Source organism: Carcharodon carcharias, chromosome 39, assembly GCF_017639515.1.
Source record: "Carcharodon carcharias isolate sCarCar2 chromosome 39, sCarCar2.pri, whole genome shotgun sequence".
NCBI lineage: Eukaryota > Metazoa > Chordata > Chondrichthyes > Lamniformes > Lamnidae > Carcharodon > Carcharodon carcharias.
The window spans coordinates 2487104-2514622 of record NC_054505.1 but is presented as its reverse complement, the minus strand read 5'-3'; the positions used below and the strand labels follow the sequence as shown (position 1 = coordinate 2514622).

At 46.4% G+C, this 27519-nt stretch overlaps 1 protein-coding gene and 2 non-coding genes across 3 annotated transcripts in view; 2 read left to right on the top strand and 1 right to left on the bottom strand.

Moving 5' to 3' along the window:
- The window catches only part of LOC121273099 (alpha-1B-glycoprotein-like), a 111993-nt gene extending 95157 nt beyond the window's left edge, over positions 1-16836 (bottom strand). Inside the window, exons 1-2 of the mRNA XM_041180063.1 lie at positions 16751-16836; positions 10543-10628 (exon numbers count right to left, since the gene is read on the bottom strand). Of these exons, the coding sequence (XP_041035997.1) occupies positions 10543-10628; positions 16751-16836 (172 nt within the window). The remainder of the gene's footprint in view (positions 1-10542; positions 10629-16750) is intronic.
- A 2525-nt stretch (positions 16837-19361) lies between these two features.
- On the top strand, positions 19362-19433 carry trnaa-cgc. The gene has a single exon. It is a non-coding gene; the product is annotated as a tRNA-Ala (tRNA).
- Positions 19434-24109: 4676 nt separating this feature from the next.
- trnaa-ugc lies at positions 24110-24181 on the top strand. Its single transcript has one exon. It is a non-coding gene; the product is annotated as a tRNA-Ala (tRNA).
- Positions 24182-27519: the final 3338 nt, after the last annotated feature.

Sequence of the window (27519 nt, the reverse complement as noted above, 5' to 3'; positions counted from 1 at the left end):
AGAGAGAGAGAGAGAAAGGCAGAGAGAGAGAGAGGCAGACAGACAGAAATACACCAGAGAGGGAGAGAACAAGAGAGACAGAGAATGAGACAGAGAAAGAGAGAGAGAGACAGACAGAAATACATTGAGAGAGACAGAGATAGAAGGAGACAGAGGGCCAGAGAGAGAAAGGGAAAGAGAAAGTTAGAGGCAGAGAGACTGAGAGAGAGAGGAGGAAGCAGAAACAGCGAAAGAGAAAGTGAGAGGGAGAGAGAGGCAGGGAGAGACCCAGAAAAAGTAGAGAGAGAGAGAAATGGAGAGAGGAAGAGAGAAAGACAGAAACACACACACGCACACAGAAACAGAGAGATAGAGGGGTCGGAGAGGGAGGAAGAAGGAGGGAAAAAGAGAGAGTGAAACACACACACACATACATACACACACACACACAGGCAGAAACAGAGAGAGAGAGTGAGAGGAGAGGGAGAGAGAGAGACAGAGAGACCCAGAGGAAGAGGGAGAAGGAGAGAGGGGGTGAGAAAGAGAGAGAGAGAGAGAGACAGAAACACACACAAACACACACAGAGGCAGAAACAGAGAGAGAGCGAGGGAAAGAGAGAGAGGGAAAGAGAGAGAGAGAGACAGAGGGAAGGAGAAGGAGACCAAAATAAAGACATTTCAGAGAACTGGAGCAGGCGTGGCTTGTTGAACTGGGAAAGGCAGGCAAATAGGACTAAGGGCAGATCTCCTTAAACGAGAGAGAGAGGGAGAGAGAGAGAGAGAGAGAGGGAGAGAGGGAGAGAGAGGCCCCAGAACCATTGTGGGATGGGCAGGGCAAATGGACTAAGCATCAAACCTTTCCTGAGTGGGGGAATGGTGCCAATTGATCCCACTTTTACCATCACCTTCTATCAATTTACCCACATTGTGCACAAAGTCAGTGAAGAGAAACACAGAGGGAGTTGGTGGAGGAGGACAGGGAGTGTGGAGTTAGGGACAGGATAGCAAATTCAGTTAGAAATGGCTAGAAATGAGGAAGCTGAATTAGAAGTTAGGAGCAGATACTCAGCGTTACCAGAAATAGACAGTTGTACTCATTGCATATCAGTTTTGGGGCCACTTCTGCTTACTGTGAATATCAATGGTTTATATATAGGGTTAGAGGCAGTGATGACCATACCTGAAATTAGTTGAAGGAGGAAGGGGGATGGCCAATAAGTCTGAATGTTATAGGAAGCTGCAAGGGGTTATTAATGAGAATCATTAATTAGTAATTACTAATTAATTGTAAGTAAGGATGCAAAAGTCTGGAAATGTGAGGTTTTAGAGTTTTTAATTAATACGTGTTAACCCTTAAACCTGGCCTTGCATATATTTTTACTTTCATATATAACGTTTGAACCCTCTCCCAATATCTCCCATCGAAATCCATCTGCACCTTCTCTCCCTCTTGAGTTCGTCCAGCTTCCCCTGAAGTGCACCCATGCTGTTCAAGTCGACCACTCTGTGTGTTAACAAATTCCACATTCCCCCCTCTCTCTGGATAAAGAGGTTTTCCCAACTTCCCTTATTGGGAATATTAGTGATTGTCTCATAGTCATGGCCCTCATATTTTCTACATCTCCCCCTTTTTCACATTTAAACAACCTTAAAGACTTCAATCAGCTCAATCCTCAACCTTCTCTCTTCCAGGGGGAGGAGCTGGTAGCCGATAGCTTTACAGCATGAAACCTGTTTAGGTAAAGGATGGGGCGAGAGCTGACAGATGTTGGGGTGCAGGGACATGCTGGGTGTTCAGTTTCACAAGATATTGCAAATCAACACCTCAAGTGTTGAAAGTCAAGACTAATAGAGAACTGATCGCAGGACAGGATGAAAAGAGATGAACTCTTGAGATGTGATGGTGAATCCATATGCATCATGAGGAATAGCTGAAATGGTGAACTATGGGCAGTTTTGGTATGCACACTATGGAAAACACAGCTTGGCAATAGAATTCCTAGATTCGAGGATAATGTGGGAGAGGAAGTCTTAAGAGATGAACTCTCGAGATGGGATGGTGAACCCATATAAATCATTAATAATAGCTCCAGTGGAGTGTTATGTGCAGTTTTATTGGAATAATGTTGTTGGAGCAGAGAGTGAGAGAGAGTAGGTCTTGGCCTGCGATGAGGAAACAGCAGTATGAATGTAGAGTTCGACAAAATAAAAGCATTTTATATTGAATGGCCATTTGTGCGAGGTGTTACAAACCATTGAGTGACGGTGGTGACTCGGTAAAAGAAACAGATTCTTTCGATTCATGTTCATTCCACCAGATACTTGTCTTGATTAGGTGAGATGTAGGATATAAGAGCAGGGAGGCTATGTTGGAAATGGATGAAACACTCGCTCGGAGACAACCGGAATACTGCGCACAGTTCTGGTCACCAGCACTAAAGGGGAGTTTTAATTGTGTTGGGGACAGTATGGAGGAAATTTAACAGGATGTTGTCTGGACTGAAGGTTATTACTTATGACAGAATATTCCATAGGCTCTGGTTCTAGTCTTTGGGACAGAGGAGGCTGAATGGAAAACTAATTTGCATTGTATAAAACGATGAGGAGCCCAAATAGAGGGTCTGGATAGGAAACCCCTACACTCCCCTTGGATGAGGGAACACGGGGGCAGGGGCATAGATATAGGGTAATGGGTAGAAGGCTAAGAGGAAATTCAAGGGGATTTTTTTTTAAATGGAGTGGGAATCTGAAACTCTCAGACTCCAAAGCGGTAGAGGCAGAAAGCCTCACAACATTAGAAAGAAATACTTGTATATGAGCTTCTAGTGTCATTGGCTGCAAGGATAGGGGCAGCAGCTGGACAGTGGGATAATGTTGACTGGGCCAATCAAAGCTGTAAACTTCCACAAATGTATGATTAGATGAAGTGACTGAGGCCCTGAAACAAGGAGGGACACAAGGAAGTCTACTTTTCCGTTTTTTTTGAAGGCAGGTGACATGCTAAAATTTACACTTGAGTGTAACAAGCTTGTGGATTACACTAGTTGAATTATTGACTGTAGGCTGGGCAATGTGTTTATAAAAAAAATGCTCCTTTCTCGTTCATGAGATGTGGGCGTCGCTGGCTGGCTCAGCATTTATTGCCCATCCCTAACTGCCCTTGTTTAGAGGGCACTTAAGAGTCAGCCACATTGCTGTGGGGCTGGAGTCACCTGTAGGCCAGAGCAGGCAAGGGCGGCCGAATGTTTTCCCTAAAGGGTATTAGTGAACCAGATAGGTTGATGGTTTCATGGTCATCATCAGACTTTCAATCCCCCTCAGTACACCGACCAGATAAGTGACTGTAAAGCTCCTGGGGGCTGGGTGAAGGAATTTGGGATGAGCACAACCACTTGAGATTGCTCCTTTGCCTGACTGCTCCTCTGCCTGACTGAAGGGTGAAGGCCCACATGAATTCATAAGCCTCCAACTGCCTGTGTTCCTGTTGTCACCCAAGTGAATTGCTGATTCACTGAGTAACGAGTTACACATAAATTACAACAGAATCAACCCTTTCCGCACAACGAGTTGTGGTTCATGTTTTTTTTCTCTCCCCTCTACATACTTAGACTCACCCTAAAGACATTACTTAACAGTCCCATGCTAGTAATTTAAGACAAAGATCAGGCAATGGAGTAGGTTTGGGTGGGGTGCTGTGGGTGAGGGGATTTTAAGCATTAGACAGATGATTATCAGCACGTCAAGGGTCTTCAAAAAGAGGAAACCGATAACCATCTAATGCAAGGAGCGAATAACTGAGTGTGTGGAAATGGCCAGTGAGTGAGCTGGTGAGTGGAGGTGGGGGGCGCGGGGTGGAGTGGGGGTTGGGGGTGGGGGAGGGAGCGAGGGTTTGGAGGGGGAGGGGAGGGGTGGGGGTTGTGGGGGGAGACCTTCCACAGAAAGGGTAGAGGAGGGACAAGCTGAATGGAGAAAGAGAAGGAGGTTATGAGTGAAGGGAGAGCCCTTTCACAGATAGGGCCCAGGGGCATTAGGCCAGATTGGGAAAGGTGATGGGAATGGGATTAAGGGGAAATTCCTTCAGGGAGAGGATGCAGGGGGCGAGGGGCTGAGGAGACGAATGTGGGAGAACGCGCCATGCAACAGGACTTTGGGAAGAATTTATTCAGGGCGATGACCTAATGACTAGGAGCAGGAGGAGGCCATTCTGCCCATCTAGTCTGCTGATCTGAATGTGGCCTTAACCCCGCTTCCCTGCCCGTTCCTCGGAACTCTCGACTCCCTTGCCAAGCAAAATATCTTCCCAACTCCGCCTTAAATATATTCACTGACCCAACCTCCACTGCTCTCTGGGGGAAAGAATTCCACACTGTGACAACCCTCTGAGAGAAGAAATTCCTCCTCATCGCCATCTTAAATGGGAGACCCCTCTTTTCCTGAAACTGCCCTCCTTAGTTCCACGCTCCCACACGAGGGGAGACACCCTCTCAGCATCCACCATGTCACGCCTTAATCGGTCTCTCACATATTCCCATTTGATCACCACTCATTCTTCCAAACTCCCCATGGGTGTAGGCCCAACCTACTCAACTCTTCCTCATGAGGCAAATCCTTACAACCCCCAAGCGTGGGAGGCTTCGATCTGTGGCCTGAGTTCAAAGTTCAGTTGATCAAATGGCCTTCGGGATTTGAGCACGTAAGCCTGGTTGATGCTTCCAGGGCAGTACTGAGGGAGTGCTGCTGTGTCAGAGGTGCCAGAAGCTGAGCCGCCGCGGACTCCTGCTAGCACTAGGAGGTGCCCTGAATAATTTGAAGGGTTAGTGGGAGTTGAAAATGGAACTTGATAAGGTTATTGAAGGCAGTAGGTGGAATTCTGCATGAGTTTCTGCACTTTCGTTCATAAATAAAACTTACAGAATACTGAAAGGCCTGGATAGAGTGGAGGTGGGGAAGATGTTTCCATTAGTAGGAGAGACTAGGACCCGAGGCCACAGCCTCAGAGTAAAGGGAAGACCTTTTAGAATAGAGATGAGGAGAAACTTCTTTAGCCAGAGACTGGTGAATCTATGGAATTCATTGCCACAGAAGGCTGTGGAGGCCAGGTCATTGAGTGTATTTAAGACCGAGATAGATAGGCTCTTGATTGGTAAAGGGGTCAAAGGTTATGGGGAGAAGGTGGGAGAATGGGGTTGAGAAACTTATCAGCCATGAGTGAATGGCGGAGCAGACTCGATGGGCCGAATGGCCTAATTTCTGCTCCTATGTCTTATGGTCTTATGATAATCATGCTTTGAAGGATTGGGGGTGGGGGGGGGGGGCTGGGGGGGTGGTGGTAGTGGGGGGATGGTGGGGAGATGGCAGGAGGAGGTGTGGGGGCTGGTGGATAGAGTCGAAAGATTTGTGTGAACAGGGAGACATTAGTTCCAAGTTCCAAAGGATATGGATCCAAGTTCATAACACATTAAAACCGATCTCCAGGTCCATGGGGCCATGAATAAAACCCGTTCAATAACAGGCGGTATAACAAGCTGTGTTGATTTTGAAATTGGAGATGCAATGGAGAATCTGAGTAAGGTCACAGCTGAGTGATGTGTGCACCCTTGGGATCAGCTTCGTAGGCAACATGTTCCAGAGCCACAGCAGATTCACTGGGATGCTGCCTGACATGATGGGATATAGCGATCAATGGTGGACTTTAAAACAAAGGGCCTGATTCATCTTGAAAAATAAAACAAAGAGGGACTCAGAGCTGATTTCAAAAAAAGTGTTAACAATAAATTTATATGATGAATAGTTATAGTGTAATTCCCTTGGAGGAAGGGAGAATCCAGGACAAGAGGGAATGACATTTAAATTCGAGCCAAGCCATTCATGGGATATGTAAGGAAGCACATGAAGGGGATTGGAAACTTGGAACTCCCAATAGATAGCTTTTGAGGTTGTGCCAATGTGTATGTGTGTGTGCATGTGTTTGTCTGTGTCTGTGTGTTGGTGATTTGTGAGTGAGTGTTTTTGTGCTTGTTTGTGAGAGGGTGTGTTACTGGGCGTGAATATGTTCATTTGTGAATAATTGCATGTGTGAGAGGGTCTGTGTGATTGTGTTTGTCAGTGTATGAGAGAGGCTTTGTATGTGTGTGTGTGTGTGTTTGTGTCTGTGAGTCCATAAGTCTGTGCGAGTCTGTGTGTGTGAAACAATGTGTGTCTGGCTAAGTGGCTCTGTGCGTGACTATGCTTCTGACTGAGTACGTGACTGTGTGACTGTGTGTGTGTATGTGTGTGTGTGTGTGTGTGAGACTGTGTGTGTATGTGAGTCTATGTGAGACTGTGTGTGAGAGAGTGTGTGAGACTGTACGTGTGACTGTGCAGGTGACAGTGCATGTGTGTGACTGTGTGACCCTGTGTGGCTGTGTGTGTGGCTCTGTGTATGAGAGACTGTGTGCATGCGTGTGTGTGTGTGACTGTGTGTGAGTGTGTGTGTGTGAGTGTGTGTGGGTGTTTGTGTGACTGTGTGTGTGACTGTGTGTGAGCTTGAGTGTGAGGATATGCATGCGTGTGACTGTATGTGAGCATGTGTGTGAGTGTGTGTGGGTGTTTGTGTATGTGAGAGTGTGTGTGTGTGTGTGACTGTGTGTGTGTGTGTGTCAGTGTGTGTGTCAGTGTGAGTGTGTGTAAGTGTGTGTGTGACAGTCTGTGTCTGAGAGAGCTTGTGTGTGTCTTTGTGTGTGATTGTGTGTGAGGAAGTGTGTGTGTGTGTATGAGTGAGTCTGTGTGTGACATAGTGTGACCGTGTGTGTGAGTGTGTGTGTGTGTGAGTATGTGTGAGTGTGATTGTGTGTGGGTGCTTGACTGTGTGTGTGTGTGTGTGCGTGAGAGTTTGTGTGTGTGTGTGTGTGTGTGTAACTGTGTGTATGTGAGTGTGAAACTGTGTGTGTGTGATTGTGTGAGTGTGTGTGTGTGAGTGTGTGTGGGTGTTTGTGTGACTGCGTGTGTGACTGTGTGTGAGCGTGAGTGTGAGGATATGCATGCGTGTGACTGTATGTGAGCATGTGTGTGAGTGTGTGTGGGTGTTGGTGTATGTGTGAGGGAGTGTGTGTGTGTGTGACTGTGTGTGTGATTGTGTGTGAGAGGAAATGTGTATGTGTGTGTGAGTGTGTGTGTCTCTGTGTGACCATGTGTGTGATTTGGTGTGTGTGTGTCTCTGTGTGACCATGTGTGTGATTTGGTGTGTGTGTGTGACTGTGTGTGTTTGAGAAAGTTTGTGTGTGTGTGTCTGTGTGAGTGTGTGTGTGTGTGCGAGACTGTGTGTGTGATTGTGTGAGCGTGTGATTTTGTGTGTGTATGTGTGTGAGAGGGAGAGTTTGTGTGTGCGTGTCTATGTGAGTGTGACTTTGTGTATGTGGTTGTGTGTGTGAATGTGTGTGAGTGTGTGTGTTTGACTGTGTGTGTGTGTTTGTGTGTGTGTGTGACTGTGTGTGAGCGTGTGTGTGGGGCTCTGATTTGAACATATCAAACCAGATTAATAGATTTTTGTTAGACAAGATTTCAGGGATCACAAATTAATAAATTTCAGCACAGCTATAAAGAGCATGTTTAATGGGCTGAATGGCCTCTTCCTATCTCTATGCTCCTCAAGTTAGGAAAGACAGTAAAGCAAAGAAAGGTAGCATCCAATCATGAGGGACCTAGAACAAAGAGATATAGGAACGGGATTCAGTGTGAGATTTCAGAGAGACTGAGGTGTTGCAGCTCATTTAGGGAGTCTGAGCTGCTGCGGCAGTGCACAATGTTAACTTGCAATTGTTAATGTGTAGCTTTGGATAGTGATGTTGGTGTGTCCAGTTCTCCTTCCATCACATGGATTATCAGGAATCTTTCCTGCTTTTAGCGCCTGCGGCTGTTGGGTTTGATATACAGGTTCTCCTCATTAGCAACACACCTTCCTGTACATCATGTTCTGGGTAGGGAACTGAATACAACCACCTATCTCAGAATAAGGAACGCTAGCCACCGCCCCACAAGACCCCCACATCGACAGGAGAGGGACACTGTAATTATACAATGTGTTGTGAGGTTGAGCACCATGTGTAAGGGGCTGGAGGAGAGCTCCTGTGAGCAGGCAGGGACCATCCAGGCAGATGTTTGAACGGGGAGAGCTTATGATGGGACATGAGAGCAATACCGGCCCATGGGAATAGGACCACAGCTTGTACAGAGGACGAATGACAACAGTGACTACTTAGGCAGGGAAACCAGTTTCAGTCTTGCCATGCCTGTGTCATTGTCTAAGCAGTTAGGAGCAAGACAACTGCAGCTGGCTCCACAACTGTAAAAATAACGGGAAATGGGAGGAGTCTGGGCAGATGGAGGACTGAGCAGTTGATTAAACTCTACAATATGGAGGATAAATAGACATTAACACATAGTTGGAGTACAACTCAGGCAGAATAGGATGCTGTCTGCTATGAGGAAACACAAAAATGGGAGAAAATGGTGGAAGAGTTGGGGCTGTTTGCTTTTGAGAAGAAAATATAAAATGATGATTTGACATAAATGCTAAAAAAAACATTGAGAGAAGGTGTTGGAGAGACAGAAATAGATTCCTTCCAAAAGTTGAAAGCAGTCAGGGCTGTTTTATCTGAACGTCCCACTTTTCCAGTAATCCTGCTTTTGTGTGTTAGGAGTGAAGGGACAATGATTTAAAGTGATGATCCAGGGTAATGTTCGGGTCTTATTTTTAACAGGCAGTGTGCTATGAAGACAATAACGTTATTTTTAGTGGTGGAAGATGAATCAGTCAGCGCTCAGGAGAGGGGAGTAGAAACCCCTTGAAGGAAGGAACAACACAGAACTTGCAAACGGCAAGTGAGGGGGTCGGGGTGGAGGGAACCACTCTTAGTGACGGGGCGCAGAAGAGATGGGGTGAATGGTTAATAGGAGAGTGGGATGGGAGTCAAGGGAGTTTCCCTAAGGAGAGATCACAGGAGGGGATTGGGGGAAGGGGGAAGGGGCAAGGGCAGTGGGATGAAGGGGAAAGGGTTTTTCTTTTGCCCCCATAGTGTGAGCACAAGGGAGATGGCCCGAATGGGGAATTGGAATTAGGCCAATTGGGGAACTGTTTCAGAGACGGGGCACTCCCTGGATCATTCATTCCGCTGCATGAAAACTCAATGAATTTTAGTTAATAAACATCTTTCTTCGGCGGACTAATGGGCGACACAGTAAACAACTGCGCAGGGTTCGCATTTTGAAATCTATATACGTGTTTTTGTGTTAAATAATCCAATTGAACACCCGTACAAGGATAGCTGTGTGGCCTATGGGTGTGTTAGTTGGGGACACTTAAGGGACAGAGGAGAAAACCTCGCATTAGCCACGAATACTCTGCATACAGCGTTGAGAAAGAGCTGAGACCTCAGGACAAGGGCAAGGCAACATCACCGTGCATTTATACAGCGCCTATCCCTTTGATAAATGTCGTAAGGCCAGTCACAGGCACATGACTAGACCAACAACAAAGAACACTGAGGCCAGGGTCTCTATCTGATCAAAAGGGGAGATTTTGAAGGCGCCGTTTCAAGGGGGTGGAGAGGTATTTGGGCCTGAGGAAGCGGATTCCAGAGGGTGAGCCCAAGTGGATGAGCGAAACGACACTGGTATGGAGGAAGGGGAAGAAAAACAGATCTTAGAGGGTTGTGTAGCTGGAAGGCTTCAGAGCGAACAGGAGGGTTAGAGTTGTCGGGGCTGGAGGAGGTTACAGAGATAGGGAGGGAAGGGGTGAGGGAGGGATTTGAAGAGGAGGATAAGAATTGTCGGGGCTGGAGGAGGTTACAGAAATAAGGAGGGAGGGGGCGAAGGGCTAAGGAGAGATTTGAGCAGGATCATGAGTATTGTGGGGGTTGGAGGCAGTAACAGAGACAGAGAGGCTGCAGGCAGCCTTCGTCCGTAAGACCATAAGACATAGGAGCAGAAATTAGGCTATTCGGCCCATCGAAACTGCTCCGCCATTCAATCATCGCTGATAATTTTCTCAACCCTATTCTCCTGCCTTCTCCCTGTAATCTTTGATCCCCTTACCAATCAAGAACCTATCTATCTCGCTCTTAAATACACTCAATGACCTGGCCTCCACAGCCTTCTGTGGCAATGAATTCCATAGATTCACCGCTCTCTGGCTAAAGAAGTTTCTCCTCATCTCTGTTCTAAAAGGTTTTCCCTTTACTCTGAGTCCGTGCCTGTTCTTGGAGTTTAAACAGTGGAATGAGGATTTGAAAATCGAGGTGCAGGGCAGAGTCATCAAAGATGAATTTGTGGAGGCTCCAATATCAGGAACCGACCAGGAGAATGCCTCGACGCCTGGGATAGAAAAAGCAGAGTAAAGATCTCTGAGGTTATTATTTGAAAGAAACACGAGTATTGGTGTTTGAGGTATCTTAGAAGCAGTCGCTCGAATTGAGCTGCAGCTTCCTCATTCTAACCAATTCAACTGAGTTTAAGGATAAATGAACCTTTCCTTTTGTTTAAACCCCACCTTTCACTACCAGCCACAGAAATAAAGGGGGGACTTACCCTTCGTCAACAGAATTGAGACCATCTGGAGAATGGATTTCAGGGGGCAGACAGGCATCTTGCAGCAAAGCTGTGCTTGCCTATTCCTTTGACCGAGACAGGGGCGAAATATAATAGGGCCCAGATCGTGCCAGAATGGATTGGTTGCTGATCATGACGTGATGGGTAAGATGACTTTTATTTTTAGAGAAGAAGGGAGGTTCATGGTGCTGCTGAGGGCGAAAAGTTGTGAAAAATATAGTCACCTCGTGTGAACTTCTGCAGAGTGAGTGCTGGAGGTGCCAGTCCTTTTGCGAGCTGCACTTGCAGAGAGGTTGCTCTGTGTGAGTGAGCTGGAGGGAGTGCAGCCTCTGGAAGCTAGCAGTCCCATAGAGGAACGCCTCCCACCGCTGGCTGCTGCAGCTGTTGTGGATTGTAGCAGCTTTTGCAACCTTTCAAAATGATGATTCTCCCCCACCTTTCACACCAGGGTCAAGCGCCAGCTGAACTACAGGTTTCCTAGGTTCCATTTCTGACCAGAATCCTGGTGCTATTTCTCATTGGCAATGGTAATCATTTAACTCACAACTAACGTCACGAACACAGATTATCAATTCAACATCATATTGCTCGTTCTTTTCTGCTTTATAGCTGTAGGGGTGGGGGTTGTCTGCTTTGAAAATGGAAATTCTAATAATAAAAAGACTTGCATTGGCTTAGCGCCTGTCACGCTCACTTTGACTTCTCAATTGATGCCCTATAACCGACGAAGGGCATTTGCAATGCAGTCTCTGTTCTAATGAAGGAAATCTGGGAGCAAATTTATGCACAGCAAGCCCCCAGGAAACCGCAATCGGATCATCTCTGGGAGACAGTCGTCTTCATGTCACTCGGGTGATGATCCAGAAATCCAGGTTCAAACCCTCAGGTCAGGAGTTCGAGTCCCAGCACGGCCGACGGTGGAATTCGAGTTCAGTTAATAAATGTTGAATGGGAAGTTGCTGACAGTAATGGTGACCATGGTAACTAGGACGGATTTCTTTTTTTAAAAATATGATTCATTCTCATCTCCCTTCCATCATAAGGTCAGAAGTGGGGATGTCCATTGATGATTGCACAATGTCAGCACCATTCGCAAATCCTCAGATACTGAAGCAGCCCATGTCCAAATGCAGCAACAGCTGGACAATGTCCAGGTTTGGGCTGACAAGTGGCAAATAACATTCACGACACACAAGTGCCAGGCAATGACCATCTCCAACAGAGAGAAAATCCAACCATACCCCAATGACGTTCAATGACATTAACATCACTGAATCCCCCACTATCAACATCCTGGGGGTTACAATTGACCAGAAACTGAACTGGACCAGCTATATAAATACTGTGGCTACAAGAGCAGGTCAGAGGCTGGGAATCCTGCAGCGAGTAACTCACCTCCTGACTCCCCAAAGCCTGTCCACCATTTACAAGTCACAAGTCAGGAGTTCGATGGGATACTCCCCGTTTGCCTGGATGAGTGCAGCTCCCACAACACTCAAGAAGCTCGACACCATCCAGGACAAAGCAGCCCCGCTTGATTGACACCCCATCCACAAACATTCACTCCCTCCACCACCGACACACAGAGGCAGCAGTGTTTACCATGTACAAGATGCACTGCAGGAATTCACCAAGGCTCCTTCGACAGCACCTTCCAAACCCTCGACCACTACCATCTAGAAGGACAAGGGCAGCAGATAGATGGGAACACCAGCGCCTGGATATTCCCCTCCAATCCATTCACGATCCTGATTTGGAAACATGTTGGCGGTTTTGTCACTGTTGCTGGGTCAAAATCCTGGAACTCCCTCCCTAACAGCACTGTGGGTGCACATACACCACAGAGACAAAATCCTGGAACTCCCTTCCTAACAGCACTGTGGGTGTACCTAGACCACAGGGACAAAATCCTGAAACTCCCTCGCTAACAGCACTGTGGGTGCACATACACCACAGGGACAAAATCCTGGAACTCCCTAACAGCACTGTGGGTGTACCTATACCACAGGGACAAAATCCTGGAACTCCCTCCCTAACAGCACTGTGGGTGCACCTACACCACAGGGACAAATTCCTGGAACTCCCTCCCTAACAGCACTGTGGGTGTACCTACACCACAGGGACAAAATCCTGGAACTCCCTCCCTAACAGCGCTGTGGGTGCACTTACACCACAGAGGCTGCAACGGTTCAAGAAGGCAGCTCAGCCACCTCCTTCTCTTGGGGCATTTATACAGTTCACATTTCGAGTCCATATGACACTTCATCAGAACTGAGGCAAACTAGAAATGAGGTGAAATATAAGCTGGTTGAGGGCGCTGACACAGGTAGAGCTGGATAGAGGGCCTGTGATAGGTGGAGGCAAAGAAGAGATTGTCAAGGACATCATAGACAAGAAGACAAAGTGGTGTTGAAGCATTTGTGCTTCTTTATGTCCCCCCAGTGCAGGCAGTTGGGGATGTAGCTCAGTGGTAGAGCGCATGATTCGCTTGTATGCAGTTCCGGGTTCAATTCCCGGCATCTCCATCTTGACATTTGAATGTATCCGTGCACAGGATCTCACCTGGACACACACAGACTCGCTTCATATGTGTAGAAAGCGATCGTTCGCCAACATCCAAATTCAATGAAGGATGCGCCATCTGTCGGAATGGCTTCAAAATAAAGCTATTTACATAATCAAAGCAGCATCTGCGATTGTTCGTTGAAACATTTGTATCCTCAGTGTTTTGTGAGCTTGTTGACTCACGACACTCAGAGTTCAAGCACTCGTTCAATGCTTTGTGCCTTTGCGGCTGGAAGCATTCGCCCCGAATAGGTGATAACAGCAGAATAAAGGTGGTCGCTGTTTGGCAGCAAAATAACAGAATTTGCGAGCGCTGCAAGAGGCAGCTCATTGAACAATCCCAAACCCAATGACAGAGAGTTCCATCAGCTCCTCGCACTTGTTGTTGGGGGTGAGTTTGGAGGCAGGCTAGAGTGTTTCAGAATAGGTTATGGGTGAGTGAAAGGAAGAGTCTCTTTGTCTCGTGTTCAATGACACGTTTTTCATTCAATCTGCACGGCTATCTAACTTATCCCTCACCTCCTAAGCCCCAGCTGTCTTTCTGCCCTTTTTATCAACAGCACAGAGCCAATCACACCCCTATCTCTCTCCTCTGTTCGGAAGAGGACACATATTCGGCTCTGAAAACCACCTGCTTCTCTCTCCACTGTTGCTGCCAGTTCTGACAAGTTTTTCAGCTCTTTCTGTTTTCATTTCAGCTTCCAAGGGCTAAATTGTTATCACCCTCTTTCCGTCCACCAACACTTCTTCAGGCCTATTAGTTCTGAACCTTGTGGACATGTGCAGTCCAGCAGGGGGATGCAGGAGTTGCTGTCAGTGACTCTCCAGGGAGGGCGCTGTTGAGCTGCTCCGAGAACCGGGGAACTCCTCCTGTCCATGAGCCCCGCCTCCTGTTCCTGAGCTCTGTTCCCACTAAATTGCTGAACACCCAACTTCCCATCCTGGCTCCCAGGTCAGTCACTATTGTTCAGGGTTCTTTCCTGAGGCACCACCATCCGTTTCAAACCTGTTTAGTCATGTCACTTCTCTAGAAAACGTAGGGAAAATGAACTCTCTGCACCTGAAAGACACCGCTCCCATCTCCAAGCTCCCTCTCCCCTCCCAAGTCCCCGAATGTGTTGCCGACTTCAAAACATTTGCGCGTCATTTCCCGAGCTTCATGTTTGAAATTCTCCACGTGGGATTCAGCCTTTGATACCCAATCGAAAAGAGGCCTTTGCAAATTCACCAGCGAATCCATACATGGCAGTGACAAGGGTAAACGATGCACAATTACCTTTATAACTGGGAAATGGCAGATACATGGAAGTTCTGCTTGGCCTAAATAGCCAAGTGGTTATGGTACTGGGTTTGTAACCCCAAGATCAAGAGTTCAAATCTCACAATGGCAAAACTATCAAGAGTTCAAATCTCACAATGGCAAACTATGAAACAATGTAACTTCATCTGAAACAGATGGAAACAGGTTTGTACTCGAAAGAGTATCAAGAGTTCAAATCTCACAATGGCAAACTATGAAACAATGTAACTTCATCTGAAACAGATGGAAACATGTTTGTGCTCAAAAAAAGTTACATGGAAGTTCTGCTTGGCCTAAATAGCCAAGTGGTTATGGTACTGGGCTTGCAATCCCAAGATCAAGAGTTCAAATCTCACAATGGCAAACTATGAAACATGTAACTTCATCTGAAACAGATGGAAATGGGTTTGTACTCAAAAGAGTTACATGGAAGTTCTGCTTGGCCTAAATAGCCAAGTGGTTATGGTACTGGGCTTGCAATCCCAAGATCAAGAGTTCAAATCTCACAATGGCAAACTATGAAACAATGTAACTTCATCTGAAACAGATGGAAACATGTTTGTGCTCAAAAAAAGTTACATGGAAGTTCTGCTTGGCCTAAATAGCCAAGTGGTTATGGTACTGGGCTTGCAATCCCAAGATCAAGAGTTCAAATCTCACAATGGCAAACTATGAAATAATGTAACTTCATCTGAATAAGAACAGATGGAATCAAGAGTTCAAATCTCACAATGGCAAACAATGAAACAATATAACTTCATCTGAAACAGATGGAAACGGGTTTGTACTCGAAAGAGTTACATGGAAGTTCTGTACAGAACAGGCACGTTAAGGCATAAATAAAAATTAATAAATATTTCTGGGAAAATCTCAGCAGGTCTATCAGCATCTGTGGAGAGAGAAACAGTGTTAAGGTTTCACCTTCAATATAACGCTTCTTCTGAAATGAGAAGTGGTGGAATGTGCTGGAATTTCGGCTGTTGAACGCAAGGAGAGGGAGGACATGGAGCACAAATAAAAGAGTCATGGATTGGTTAGAGGCTTGGAGAGACTAAATTGCAAAGATGCCATGGAACAAAATGCAAAGAGAAGGGTAATGATAAAAGTAAAGGAACAAAGCAGTGGTCCAGAGCAGGCGTTATTAGCAGATTAAAGGTCAGCGCTGTCTGAAAGCCGAATAGCAGAATGTGTTAAAAGGAGAATAAAGGTCTGTGCTGACTGAAGTCAAAACACGAGAAAATGATCTAGACTGACAATCGGGGAAAATAATACAAATAAAGGGCAGAGTTCATGGTCTGAAGCTGTGGAATTCAGTTTTGAGTCCATAAGGCTGGAAGACGCCAAATTGGATGATGAGATTATTTTCTCACAGCTTTGTTGGGCTTCACTGGAACATTGCATCAGGCCCAGGACTGAAATGTGAGCATGAGAGCAAGATGCTGGACTGGAATGGCAAGCGCGGCGGGGCCATGTTTGTGGACTGAGCAGAGATGTTCTCAAAGTGGTCACCTAGCCTGTGTTGAGTTATCCCAAAGTAGAGGAGTCCACATTCTCAGCAGCGAATGCTATGGGCTAATTTTATATTTCCTTTGTTGTTTCATGGGAGGTGGGTGTTACTGGGAGGATCAGTTTTTGTTACCCATCCCTAATTGCCCTTGAACTGAGTGACTTCCTCGTCTCTTTCAGAGGGCAATTAAGACTCAACCACATACCTAACTGTGGAAAGTCACAAGTAGGGCAGGCCTGATAAGGATGAAGGTTTTCCTTCCCTGAAGGATGTCAGTGAACCAGATGGGTTTTTATTCAAAACGCTGGCGGTTTCATGGTCACCGTTACTGGGAGACGAGTTTCCAATTCCACTTATTGGTACCTAAATTTCGACTTGAACCCGTGTCCCCACTGGATAAACCTGGGGCTCAGCCACACTAATACAACCAGATTACAACTGTTACCCATCGTGAGTGCAAGAGGAAGAAGTAAATAGTTGCTTCACCTGAAAGGACTGTTCTTACTTAATTGTAGAACGGGTTCAGCGGGTGCAATTGAAGGTAACTGCAGAAAAATAAAAAGAGCTGGAAAACCTCATCAGGTCTGACAGCATCTGCGGAGCGGAATACAGTTCACCTCTCGAATCCATATGACACTTCATCAGAAGTGAGGAAAAATAGTAATCAGGTGAAATATAAGCTGGTTGACGGAGGGTGGGGGGTCACACAGGTTGAGCTGGTTAGAGGGCCTGTGATAGGTGGAGGCAAAGAAGAGTTGACAAAGATGGCATAGACAAAAGGGCAAAGGGGTTTTGAAACATTTGTGCTTCTTTACATCCCAGATGCCGGCAGGTGAGGATCCAGCTCAGTGGCCGAGCGCATGCTTCGCACGTGTGAGGTCCCGTGTTCAATCCCCGGCATCTTCGCCTCATTTTTTGAAGGCAGCCGTGCACAGATTCTCACATTGACACACACAGACATGGTAAATTCGCTTCATATGTGCAGAGAGCGATCATTCGCCAACATCCGAATTCAATGAAGGATGCGCCATCTGTCGGAATAGCTTCAAAATAAAGCTGTTGACATAATCAAAGCAGCATCTGCGGTTGTTCAATGAGATTTTTACCTTCAGTGTTTTGTGCGCTTGTTGACGCACGACACTCAGGGTTCAAGCATTCGCCCACAGTAGGTGATAACAGCAGAATAATGGTGTGCTCTGTCTGAGAGTAAAATAACAGAATGTGTTAGCGCTGGAAGAGGCAGCTCATTTGACAGTCCCAAACCCAATGACAGAGAGTTCCATCAGCTCCTCGCACTTGCTGTTGGGCGTGAGTTTGGAGGAAGGCTAGAGTGTTTCAGAATAGGTTATGGGTGAGTGAAAGGAAGAAACCTTTTTCATTCAATCTGCCCCGCTATCTGATTTATCCCTCACCTCCTTAACCCCAGCTATCCTTCTGCCCTTTTTATAACTGCACGGAGCCCGTCACACCCCTATCTCTCTCCGCTGTTCGGATGAAGGCGCATATCCGTCTCTGAAAACCACCCACTTCTCTCTCCACTGTTGCTGCCAGTTCTGACAAATTTTTCAGCTCTTTCTGTTTTCATTTCAGCTTCCAAGGGCTAAATTGTTATCACCCTCTTTCTGTCCACCAACACTTCTTTAGGCCTATTAGTTCTGAACCTTGTGGACATGTGCAGTCCAGCAGGGGGATGCAGGAGTTGCTGTCAGTGACTCTCCAGGGAGGGCGCTGTTGAGCTGCTCCGAGAACCGGGGAACTCATCCTGTCCATGAGCCCCGCCTCCTGTTCCTGTGCTCTGTTCCCACTAAATTTCTGAACACCCAAAGTCCCTTCCCGGCTTCCAGGTCAGTCACTATTGTTCAGGGTTCTCTCCTAAGGCACCACCTTCCGTTTCAAACCTGTTTAGGCATGTCACTTCATGGAAAAATGTAGAGATAATGAACTCTCTGCACCTGAAAGACACCGCTCCCAGCTCCAATCTTCCTGTCCTCTCCAAATTCCCTGAATGTGTTGCCGACTTCAAAACATTTGCCCGGCATTTCCAGAGCTTCATGTTTCACCTTAACTATGACGTTTCTTCTGAAATCAGGAGTGGTGGAATGTGGTGAGTTTTCGGCTATCGGACGCAAGGTAAGTTTGGAAGGTGGAACAGAAAAAAACAGGGTCATTGATTGATCAGAGGTCCGGGGACATTAAATTACAAAGATACCATAGAACAAATGGGAAAGAGAGGGGGAATGGTATGAGAAAGGGTACAAAGCATTGGTCCAGAGCAGGTGTCAATAGCAGAGTCAAGGTCAGCGCTGCCTGAAAGCAAAACATGAGGAAATGATATAGACTGACAATCGGGGAAAATAATACAAATAGAGGGCAGAGTTCATGGGCTGAAGCTGTTGAATTCAGTTTTGAGTCCATAAGGCTGAAAGACTCCAAATTGGAAGATGAGGTTCTTTTCCCACAGCTTTGAAGGGCTTCACTGGAACATTGTATCAGGGAGGGGTGTGTGAAATGTGAGCATGAGAGCAAGATGCTGGACTGAAGTAGCAACCGGGGCGGGGCCATGTTTGTGGACTGAGCAGAGATGTTCTACAAAATGGTCATCCAGCCTGTGTTGAGTTATCCCAAAGTAAAGGAGTCCATACTCTCAGCAGCGAATGCAATGGACTAATTTTATATTTCTTTTGTTCTTTCATGGGATTTGGGCGTCACTGGGAGGATCTGCCTTTGTTACTCGTCCCTAATTGCCCTTGAGCGGAGTGACTTTCTGGGCCCTTTCAGAGGGCAGTTAAGTGTCAACCACATTTCTATGTGTGGAAAGTCACAAGTAGGGCAGGCCTGATAAGGATGAAGGTTTTCCTTCCCTGAAAGGTGTTCAAGAACCGGGTGGGTTTTTACATCAATCGATGGCATTTCCATGGTCACCGTTACTGGGAGACGAGTTTTCAGTTCCACATATTGGTACCAAAATATCGACTTGAATCCGTATCCCCAGTGAATGAGCCTTGGGCTCAACCACACTAATACAACCAGATTACAACTGTTACCCTTCGTGAGTGCAAGAGGAACCAGTTAATCGCTGCTTCATCTAACACAAGTGTTTTTACTTAACTGTAGAACAGGTTCGGAAAGTGAAATTGCCTGTAACTACAATAACATAAAAATAGCTGGAAAATCTCAGCATGTCTGAGAGCATCTCCGGAGAGGAATACGTTTCACCTTTCGAGTTCATCTGACACTTCATCATAACTGAGGAAAAATAGAAATGAGGTGAAATATAAGTTGGTTGAGGGGGGTGACACAGGTAGAGCTGGATAGAGGGCCAGTGACAGGTGGAGGCAAAGAAGAGATTATCAAAAGATTCACAGACAAGAGGATAACCTTTTGTTGAAGCATTTGTGCTTATTTATGGGGCCTGGAATCGCGTCTGGGGATGTAGCTCAGTGGTAGAGCGCATGCTTCGCATGTATGAGGTCCCGGGTTCAATCCCCGGCATCTCCAGTTCAACTTTTGAATGCAGCCCTGCGCAGTTTCTCACCTTTGCACACACCGACATGGTAAACTCGCTTGATATGTGCAGAAAGGAACCATTTGCCAACCTCCGAATTCAATGAAGGATGCGCCATCTGTCGGAATGGTCTCAAAATAAAGCTGTTTACATAATCAAAGCAGTGCTTGTTCATTGACACAACCATGAGGGCCCACAGCCACACATATTCGCCTTCAGCATTTTGTGTGCTTGTTGACTCACGACACTCAAGAGTTCAAGCGCTCGTTCAGCAGAGTCCATGTCTCTGCTTTACGGTGCCTGGGAGTTTGTGGATCAGTCCAGTTCGGTAAGTAACTCCCCCTGAGTATGGTGTCACATTCTAGGCTGCACTCTTTAGGAAGGATGCGAAGGTTTATGAATGGGTTACACTGAGGTTATAACCAGGGGCCCTCGAGCGACAAGAAGATTCAGTTCCGCAGAAGCTGTGCAGAGTCTGAGGCTTTTCGCCTTTGAGGTGGGAATGTTGACAGGAGGTTTGATAGAGGCGTTCAAAACCATGAGGGGTCTGGACAGAGTCGATGGGGAGAAACAGTTCCCAGCGTTTGATATCTTGGGTGGATTTGACATTCTTGAAACTTCGAGAAGCGATTCTGTCGAGATTGGGGGTGATTATATCGAGATTGGGTTTGATTGTATCGAGATTGGGGGTGATTATATCGAGATTGGGGGTGCTTGTATCGAGATCAGGCGCGATCATATCGAGATTGTTGGTGATTATATCGGTGCCTTGGCCATATTGGTAACCTGAACATGGGTCAATCGCACCTTCCCTGTGAATGAAGCCTTCACTTCTCCATCTCCCATCCACCCAGCCCAGGCTGTCATGGCGCTAGCCTGGCATTTCCAACCACATTATACCTTGGCGCTTCCTTTCATTTGTATCGCCCTTTCTGCATCTTTGGAAATCTCATTGCGTTCCTGCCGTCTCTTCCAAAATCCCCCTTCGCCAGGTATCACCAACTTATCATCAAAATCTTGGTACCCAGATATCTTCACTGCTGCTCTCTCTCTGCCAGGTGTGTGTGACTTCTCACCTCCTGTTAGTGCATCTCCAATTCAGTGTATCCTCTTCCCTCTGCACTCGCTGACTGTTCCCCTCCCTGAACCACTAATCACTAATCCAAAACTCATTCTGAAATACTCTTGCCTGACTCCACACTCATCCCCAACAACAAGAGCAATGAGCTGATGGAACCCTTTATCATTAGGCTTGGGACCCTCCAATGATCCGCCTCTTCCAGTAATAACACATTCTGCTATTTTGTTTCAGACGGTACCCACCTTTAATCACATACACTAGGCGAATGCATTATGACTTTATTACAATTACAGAATCACTCAGTGCAGGAGAGGCCCTTCGGCTCATGGAGTCTGCAGCGACAATTGAGAAACACCTGAACTACCTATTCACATTTACCATCACTTGGCACATAGCCTTGAATATTATGTCATGCCAAGCGCTCATCCATGTTCTTTTTACAGGATGCAAATCAACCCTCCCTCCACCACCCTCCAAGACAGCGCATTCCAGACCTTCCCCACCTTCTGGGTAGAAAAGCTTTTCCTCACATCCACCCTAAACCTCCTGCCGCTCACTTTGTACTTGTGTCCCCTCGTGACTGAACCTTTGGCTAATGCTAACTGGTGCTCCATATGCAACCTGTCCATAAAGCTCATAATCTTCTCCACCTCGATCCGGTCGCCCCCCAGGCTCCTCTGCTCCAGTGAAAACAATCCGAATCTTTGCAATCTCACTTCTTAACGTAAATGTTTCATCCCAGGCAACATCCTGGTGAATCTCCTCTGCACCCCCTCCAGTATAAGTACATCGTTCCTATAATGTGGCGACCAGAGCTGCACAGAGTACTCCAACTGTCGCCTCACCAAGTTTCTATACAACTCCAACATGACCTCCCTACTTTTGTAACCTATGCCTAGATTGATAAAGGCAAGTGTCCCATATGCCTATTTCACCACCCCACTAACATGCCCCTCTGCCTTCAGAGATCTATGGACAAACACGCCAAGGTCTCTTTGTTCCTCAGAACTTCCAAGTGTCATGCTGTTTATTGAATACTTCATTTTCAAGTTACTCCTTACAAACCGTTTCACCTCTTACATTTCAGGTATAAAATGCATCTGCCTCCTATCTGCCCGTTTGGCCATCCTGTCTATATCTCCCTGTAGCCCAAGGCACTCAACCTCACTGTTAAACCAATATTTGTGTCATCCACAAATTTACTAATCCTAGTCCCAACATAGTCATCTATGTCGTTTATATAAATGACGAATAATAGGGAACCCAGCAATGATCCCTATGGTACACCACTGGACACTACCTTTCAGTGACGAAAGCAGCCTTCTGTCATCACCCCCTACCTCCTGCTACAAAGCAAATTTTGTATCCACCTTATGAAATTATCCTGTATATCATGTGCATTTGCCTTCTTTATAAGTCTCCCATGTGGGATCTTTGCTGAAATCCACATAGACTATATGAACTGCACTCCCCTCATCTACACACCTGGTCACTGCAAAAACTCATTAGCACTATATTTCTATTGTGTTGAATAACACCTTTTTCATTCAATCTGCTACGCTCTCTAATTTATCACTTGTCTTCTTAGCTCCAGCTGTCCTTTTGTCCTTTTTTTGAACAACATTGAACCCATCACAGGCCTATCTCCCTCTTCTGTTCCGTAGAAGACTCATATTCGATGCGGACAGCTAACAGATTCTCCCTTCACTGATGCTGCCAGTCCTGCCGAGTTTTCCAGCTCTTTCTGTGTTTTCCTCCCCTTCCAAGGATTAAATGTTTCCCGCCCTCTTTCCACCCACCCTCACTTCTTTAGGCCAATTGCTTCAGAAGCGTTTAACATGTGCAGTCAGGCAGCGGAATGCAGGAGTTGCTGTCACTGACTCTCCAAGGGGGCGCTGTTGAACTGCTCTGAGAACCGGGGAACTCATCCCATCCATTCAACCTGCCTCATGTTCCCTTGGTGCTGTTCCCACTAAATTGCTGACCACCCAACCTCCCATCCTGGCTCCTGGATCATCCATATTGTTCACAGTTTTCTCCTGACACACCATGCTCTGTTTCAAACTTGTTTAGTCATTTCACTTGTCAAAAAATGTAGAGATAAGGAACTCTCTGCACAGGTCTCCATCTCCAATCTCCCTCTCCTCTCCAAAGCTCCTGAATACGTGGCCGCTTCAAAATCTTTTCCCATCATTTTGCAAGCTCCATGTTTCAAATTCTCCATGTGGGATGCAGTCCGTGTTATCCAATCAAAAAGAGACCACAGCAAATTCACAAGCGACTCCAAATCTGGCAGTGAAAGGGTTAACTCTGAACAATTACCTTTATAACGGGGAGATGGCGATTACATGGTATTTCTTCGCAACGCATACACTTAAGAATAGGAATAAATATAAAAGAGAAAGTGTTGGAAAAGTTCAGCGGGCCTGGCTGGATCAGTGGAGCGAGAAACTGGGTTAACGTTTCATCTTCAATATGACTCTTCACCGGAACTGAAAAGAGGGAGAATGTACTGGCTTTTCAGCTGTTTTGAACAAGGTGTTGGCAAAGTGGAGCAAATAAAGAGGGACATGAATTGGTCAGAGGGCGATGGTGGTTAAATTTCAAAGACGCAATGGAATAAAAGAATGGCAGTAGGAAAGGAAGAAAGATTTGGTCCAGAGCAGATCCTAATAGGAGAGTGAAGGTAAGCGCTGCGTGAAAGCAAAACATGAGAACAAGATACAGACAGACAATCGGGGAAAATTTGCAAAATAGAAGACAGAGGTCACGGTGTGAAGATGTTGAGCTCAGTTTTGAGTCCATAAGGCTGGGGGACGCCAAACTGGAAGTTGAGATTCTTTTCCCACAGCTTAGTTGGGCTTCACTGGAACATTGCATCAGGCCGAGGACAGAAATGTGAGCATGAGAGAAAGATGCTGGACTGGAATAGCAACCGGTGTGGGGCAATGATTGTGGACTGAGCAGAGATGTTCTACAAAGTGGTCATCCAGCCTGTGTTGAGTCTTCCCAAAGTAGAGGTTTCCCCACTGTCAGCAGCGAACGCAATGGACTAATTTTCTATTTCCGTTGCTCTTTCATCGAATGTGGGTGTCATTGGGACGATCAGACTTTGCTACCCATCCTAATTGCCCTTGAACTGAGTGACTTGCTGAGCCATTTCAGAGGACAGTTAAGGGTCAACCACAAACCTATGTGTGGAATGTCACAAGTAGGACAGGCCTGATAAGGATGAAGGTTTTCCTTCCCTGAAAGAAGTCAGACATCCAGATGGGTTTTAGCAATTTCGATTTGAACCCGTGTCCCCAGTGGATGAGCCTGGGCTTTAATAATACTAGCCGAAGTACATTACTACTGTATCACTTCGTGAGTGGAAAAGGTACAAGTAAATCGTTGCTTCACCTGAAAGGAGTGATTTTACTTAATTGTAGAACTGCCACGAAGGGTGAAGTGACCTTTAACTACACATATGCATTTGTGCTTGTTTGTTTGTCGTTTTGGTATGTGAGTGATTTCACTGAACAGGAGAACAGGTTTGAAAGATCAAATGAGCTTTAACTGCACTCGTATTTTCCCCGCGTCCTATGTGGGGATGTATCTCAGTGGTAGAGCGCATGCTTTGCATGTATGAGGGCCCGGGTTCGATCCCCGGTATCTTCACTTTCGAGTGCAGTGGTGCCACTTGCAAAGAGTGTTCTGTTGTGCTCAGAGACATAGAAAACTCGCTTCATATTCGCAAAAAGCGAGCATTGGTTATCAACCGAATTCAGTAAAGGATGCGCCGTCAGTCGGAATTTTTTCCAAAAGAGCTGTTCACAGAAGCACAGCTGCACCTGTAGTTCTTCATTGAGTTTACCATGAGGGCTCACAGTTCATTCTGTGGCTCATCAAAGTCAGAGTTCAAGCACTCATTCAGCGGAGCCCATGTCCTCTGCTACACGGTGCCTGGGATGGTGTCACATTCTAGGCAGCACTCTTTAGGAAGGAGGCGAAGGTTTCAGAATGGGTTGCACTGAGGTTATAACCAGCGGCGCTGCAGGCTTCAGTTCCGCGGAGCCGGTGCAGAGACTGGGGCTTTTTCCTTTCGAGGAGGGAATTTTGACAGGATGTATGATAGAGGCGTTGAAAAAGATGAAGGTCTAGACGGAATCGATCGGGAAAACACTTCCCTGTGTTTGAGATGTAGAGAGGTTTCGACATTCATGATCCTATCAGGAGTGATTGTGTCGAGATTGAGGGTTATTGTATCGAGATTGGGAGTGATTGTGTCGAGATAGGGGTGATTCTATTTAGATTTCGGGTTATTGTATGGAGAATTGACGTGATTGTATCGAGTTTGTTGGTGCTTATATCGGGGCCTTGGCCTTATAGGAAACCTGGACGTGGTTGGCACCTTTCCTGTGAATGAAGCCTCCACTTCTCCCTCTCCCATTCTCCCAGCCCAGCCTGTCATGGCGCCAGCCTGGTACTGATAACCACATCGCACCTTGAGGTGTCCTTTCACTTCTCTCGCACATTCTCTTTCTTAGACAACCTCGCAGCGTTCCTCCCTTTCATCCAAAATCCCCCTTCGCCAGCGCTCTCCAAGCTATCATCAACATATTGGCGAGCAGTGTGTGACTTCTGCCCTCCCAGAACTTCATCTCGAATTCCTCTGATTCTCTTTCCTCTGTACTCTCCGCCCTCTTACCCTCCCTGAACCTCTCTCTCGTTGGAAAGTTACCAATCAGTTTCGCAGTCACTCTCCTAGGCCATTTCGATGTCCTGCACTCTCTTAAAATCATTATTTTGCTCACGCCGGCCACTGCCCCAATACAGCTCCCATCTCTGATCAACACTAAGGGACACAGACCTGAAAGGATATGGTGAGTAACTTGTTGAGATGTCCACTGCCAGGGTGTGTTGGAACACGTCAAAACAATGTAAGGTCACTCCTGCATCGAATGAAGCCATTGTCCATTCCAGACCCATGCTTGGGCTCAACTACACTAATACAACCAGATACAACTGTTACCCTTCGTAAGTGCAAGAGGAACCAGTTAATCGTTGCTTCCCCTGAAAGGACTGTTATTATTTAATTGTAGAACTGGTTCAGAGTTTGAAATTGCCTGTGACTGCACTAATATAAAAGTAGCTGGATAAACTCAGCATGTCTGAAAGCATCTGCAGAGAGGAATTCATTTCACTTTTCGAGTTCATCTGACGCTTCATAAGAATTGAGGAGAAATAGAAATGATGTGAAATATAAGCTCGTTGAGGAGGCTGACACATGTAGAGCTGAATAGAGGGCCAGTGACAGGTGGAGGGAAAGGAGAGATTGACAAAGGTGTCACAGACAAGAGGACAACGTGCTCTTGAAGCCTTTGGGCTTGTTCATGCGTGAAGCAGCTGCAGGCGGGTGTGTAGCTCGGTGGTCGAGCACATGCTTTGCATGTGCGAGTTCCTGGGTTCAATCTCAAGCATCTCCTTTTGAATGTATCCGTGCACAGTTTCTCACCTTGTCTCACACAGACAGGGTAAAATCTATTCATATGTGCAGAAAGCGATCATTTGCCATCAACCCAATTCAATAAAGGATGCGCCATTTGTCGGAATGGCTTCAAAATAAAGCTGTTCACTTACTCTGGTTGTTCATTGAGACATTAGTACCTTCAGTGTTTTGTGTGCTTGTTGACGCACGGCACTCCGAGTTCAAGCACTCGTTCAATGCTTTGTGGCTTTGCGGCAGGAAACGTTCATCCCGAGTAGGTGATAACAGCAGAATAAAGGTGGGCGCTGTCTGAGAGCAAAATAACAGAAAGTATGAGCGCTGGAAGAGTCAGCTCATTGGACAGTCCCAAACCCAATGACAGATAGTTCCCTCAGCTCCTCGCACTTGTTGTTGGGGGTGAGTTTGGAGGCAGGCTAGAGTGTTTCAGAATAGGTTATGTGTGAGTGAAAGGAAGAGTCTCTTTGTCTTGTATTCAATGAAAGCTTTTTCATTCAATCTGTCCCGCTATCTAACTTATCCCACACCTCCTTAGCCCCAGCAGTCCTTCTGCCCCTGTCTATCAACAGCACAGAGCCCATCACACCCCTATCGCTCTCCTTTCTTCGGAAGTAGACCCATATTCAGCTCTGAAAACCACCTGCTTTTCTCTCCACTGTTGCTGCCAGTTCTGTCAATTTTTTCAGCTCTTTCTGTTTTCATTTCAGCTTTCAAGGGCTAAACTGTTATCACCCTCTTTCTTCCACCAAAACATCTTTAGTCCTCTTAGTTCTGAACCCTGTGGACATTTGCAGTCCAGCAGGGGGATACAGGAGTTGCTGCCAGTGGGTCTGCAGGGAGGGCGCTGTTGAACTGCTCTGAGAACAGAGGAATTGATCCTGTCCATGAGCCCCGCCTCCTGTTCCTGAGCTCCGTTCCCACTAAATCCCTGACCACCCAACTTCCCATCCTGGGTCCCAGGTCAGTCAATATTGTTCAGGATTCTTTCCTGAGGCACCATCATCCGTTTGAAACCTGTTTAGTCATGTCACTTCTCTAGAAATCGTAGAGAAAAAAAACTCTCTGCACCTGAAAGACACCGCTCCCATCTCCAATCTCCTTCTCCTCTCCAAAGTCCCTGAATGTGTTGCCAACTTCAAAACATTTGTCCGTCATTTACAGAGGTTCATGTTTGAAATTTTCCACGTGGGATTCAGCCTTTGATACCCAATCGAAAAGAGGCCATTGCAAATTCACCAGCGAATCCATACGTGGCCGTGACAAGGGTAAACGATGCACAATTACCTTTATAACTGGGAAATGGCAGATACATGGAAGCTCTTCACAGAACAGGCAATTTAAGGCATAATTAAAAAATAATAAATATTTCTGGGAAAATCTCAGCAGGTCTATCAGCATCTGTGGAGAGAGACACAGAGTTAAGGTTTCACCTTCAATATAACGCTTCTTCTAAAATGAGAAGTGGTGGAATGTGCTGGAATTTCGGCTGTTGAACGCAAGGAGAGGGGGA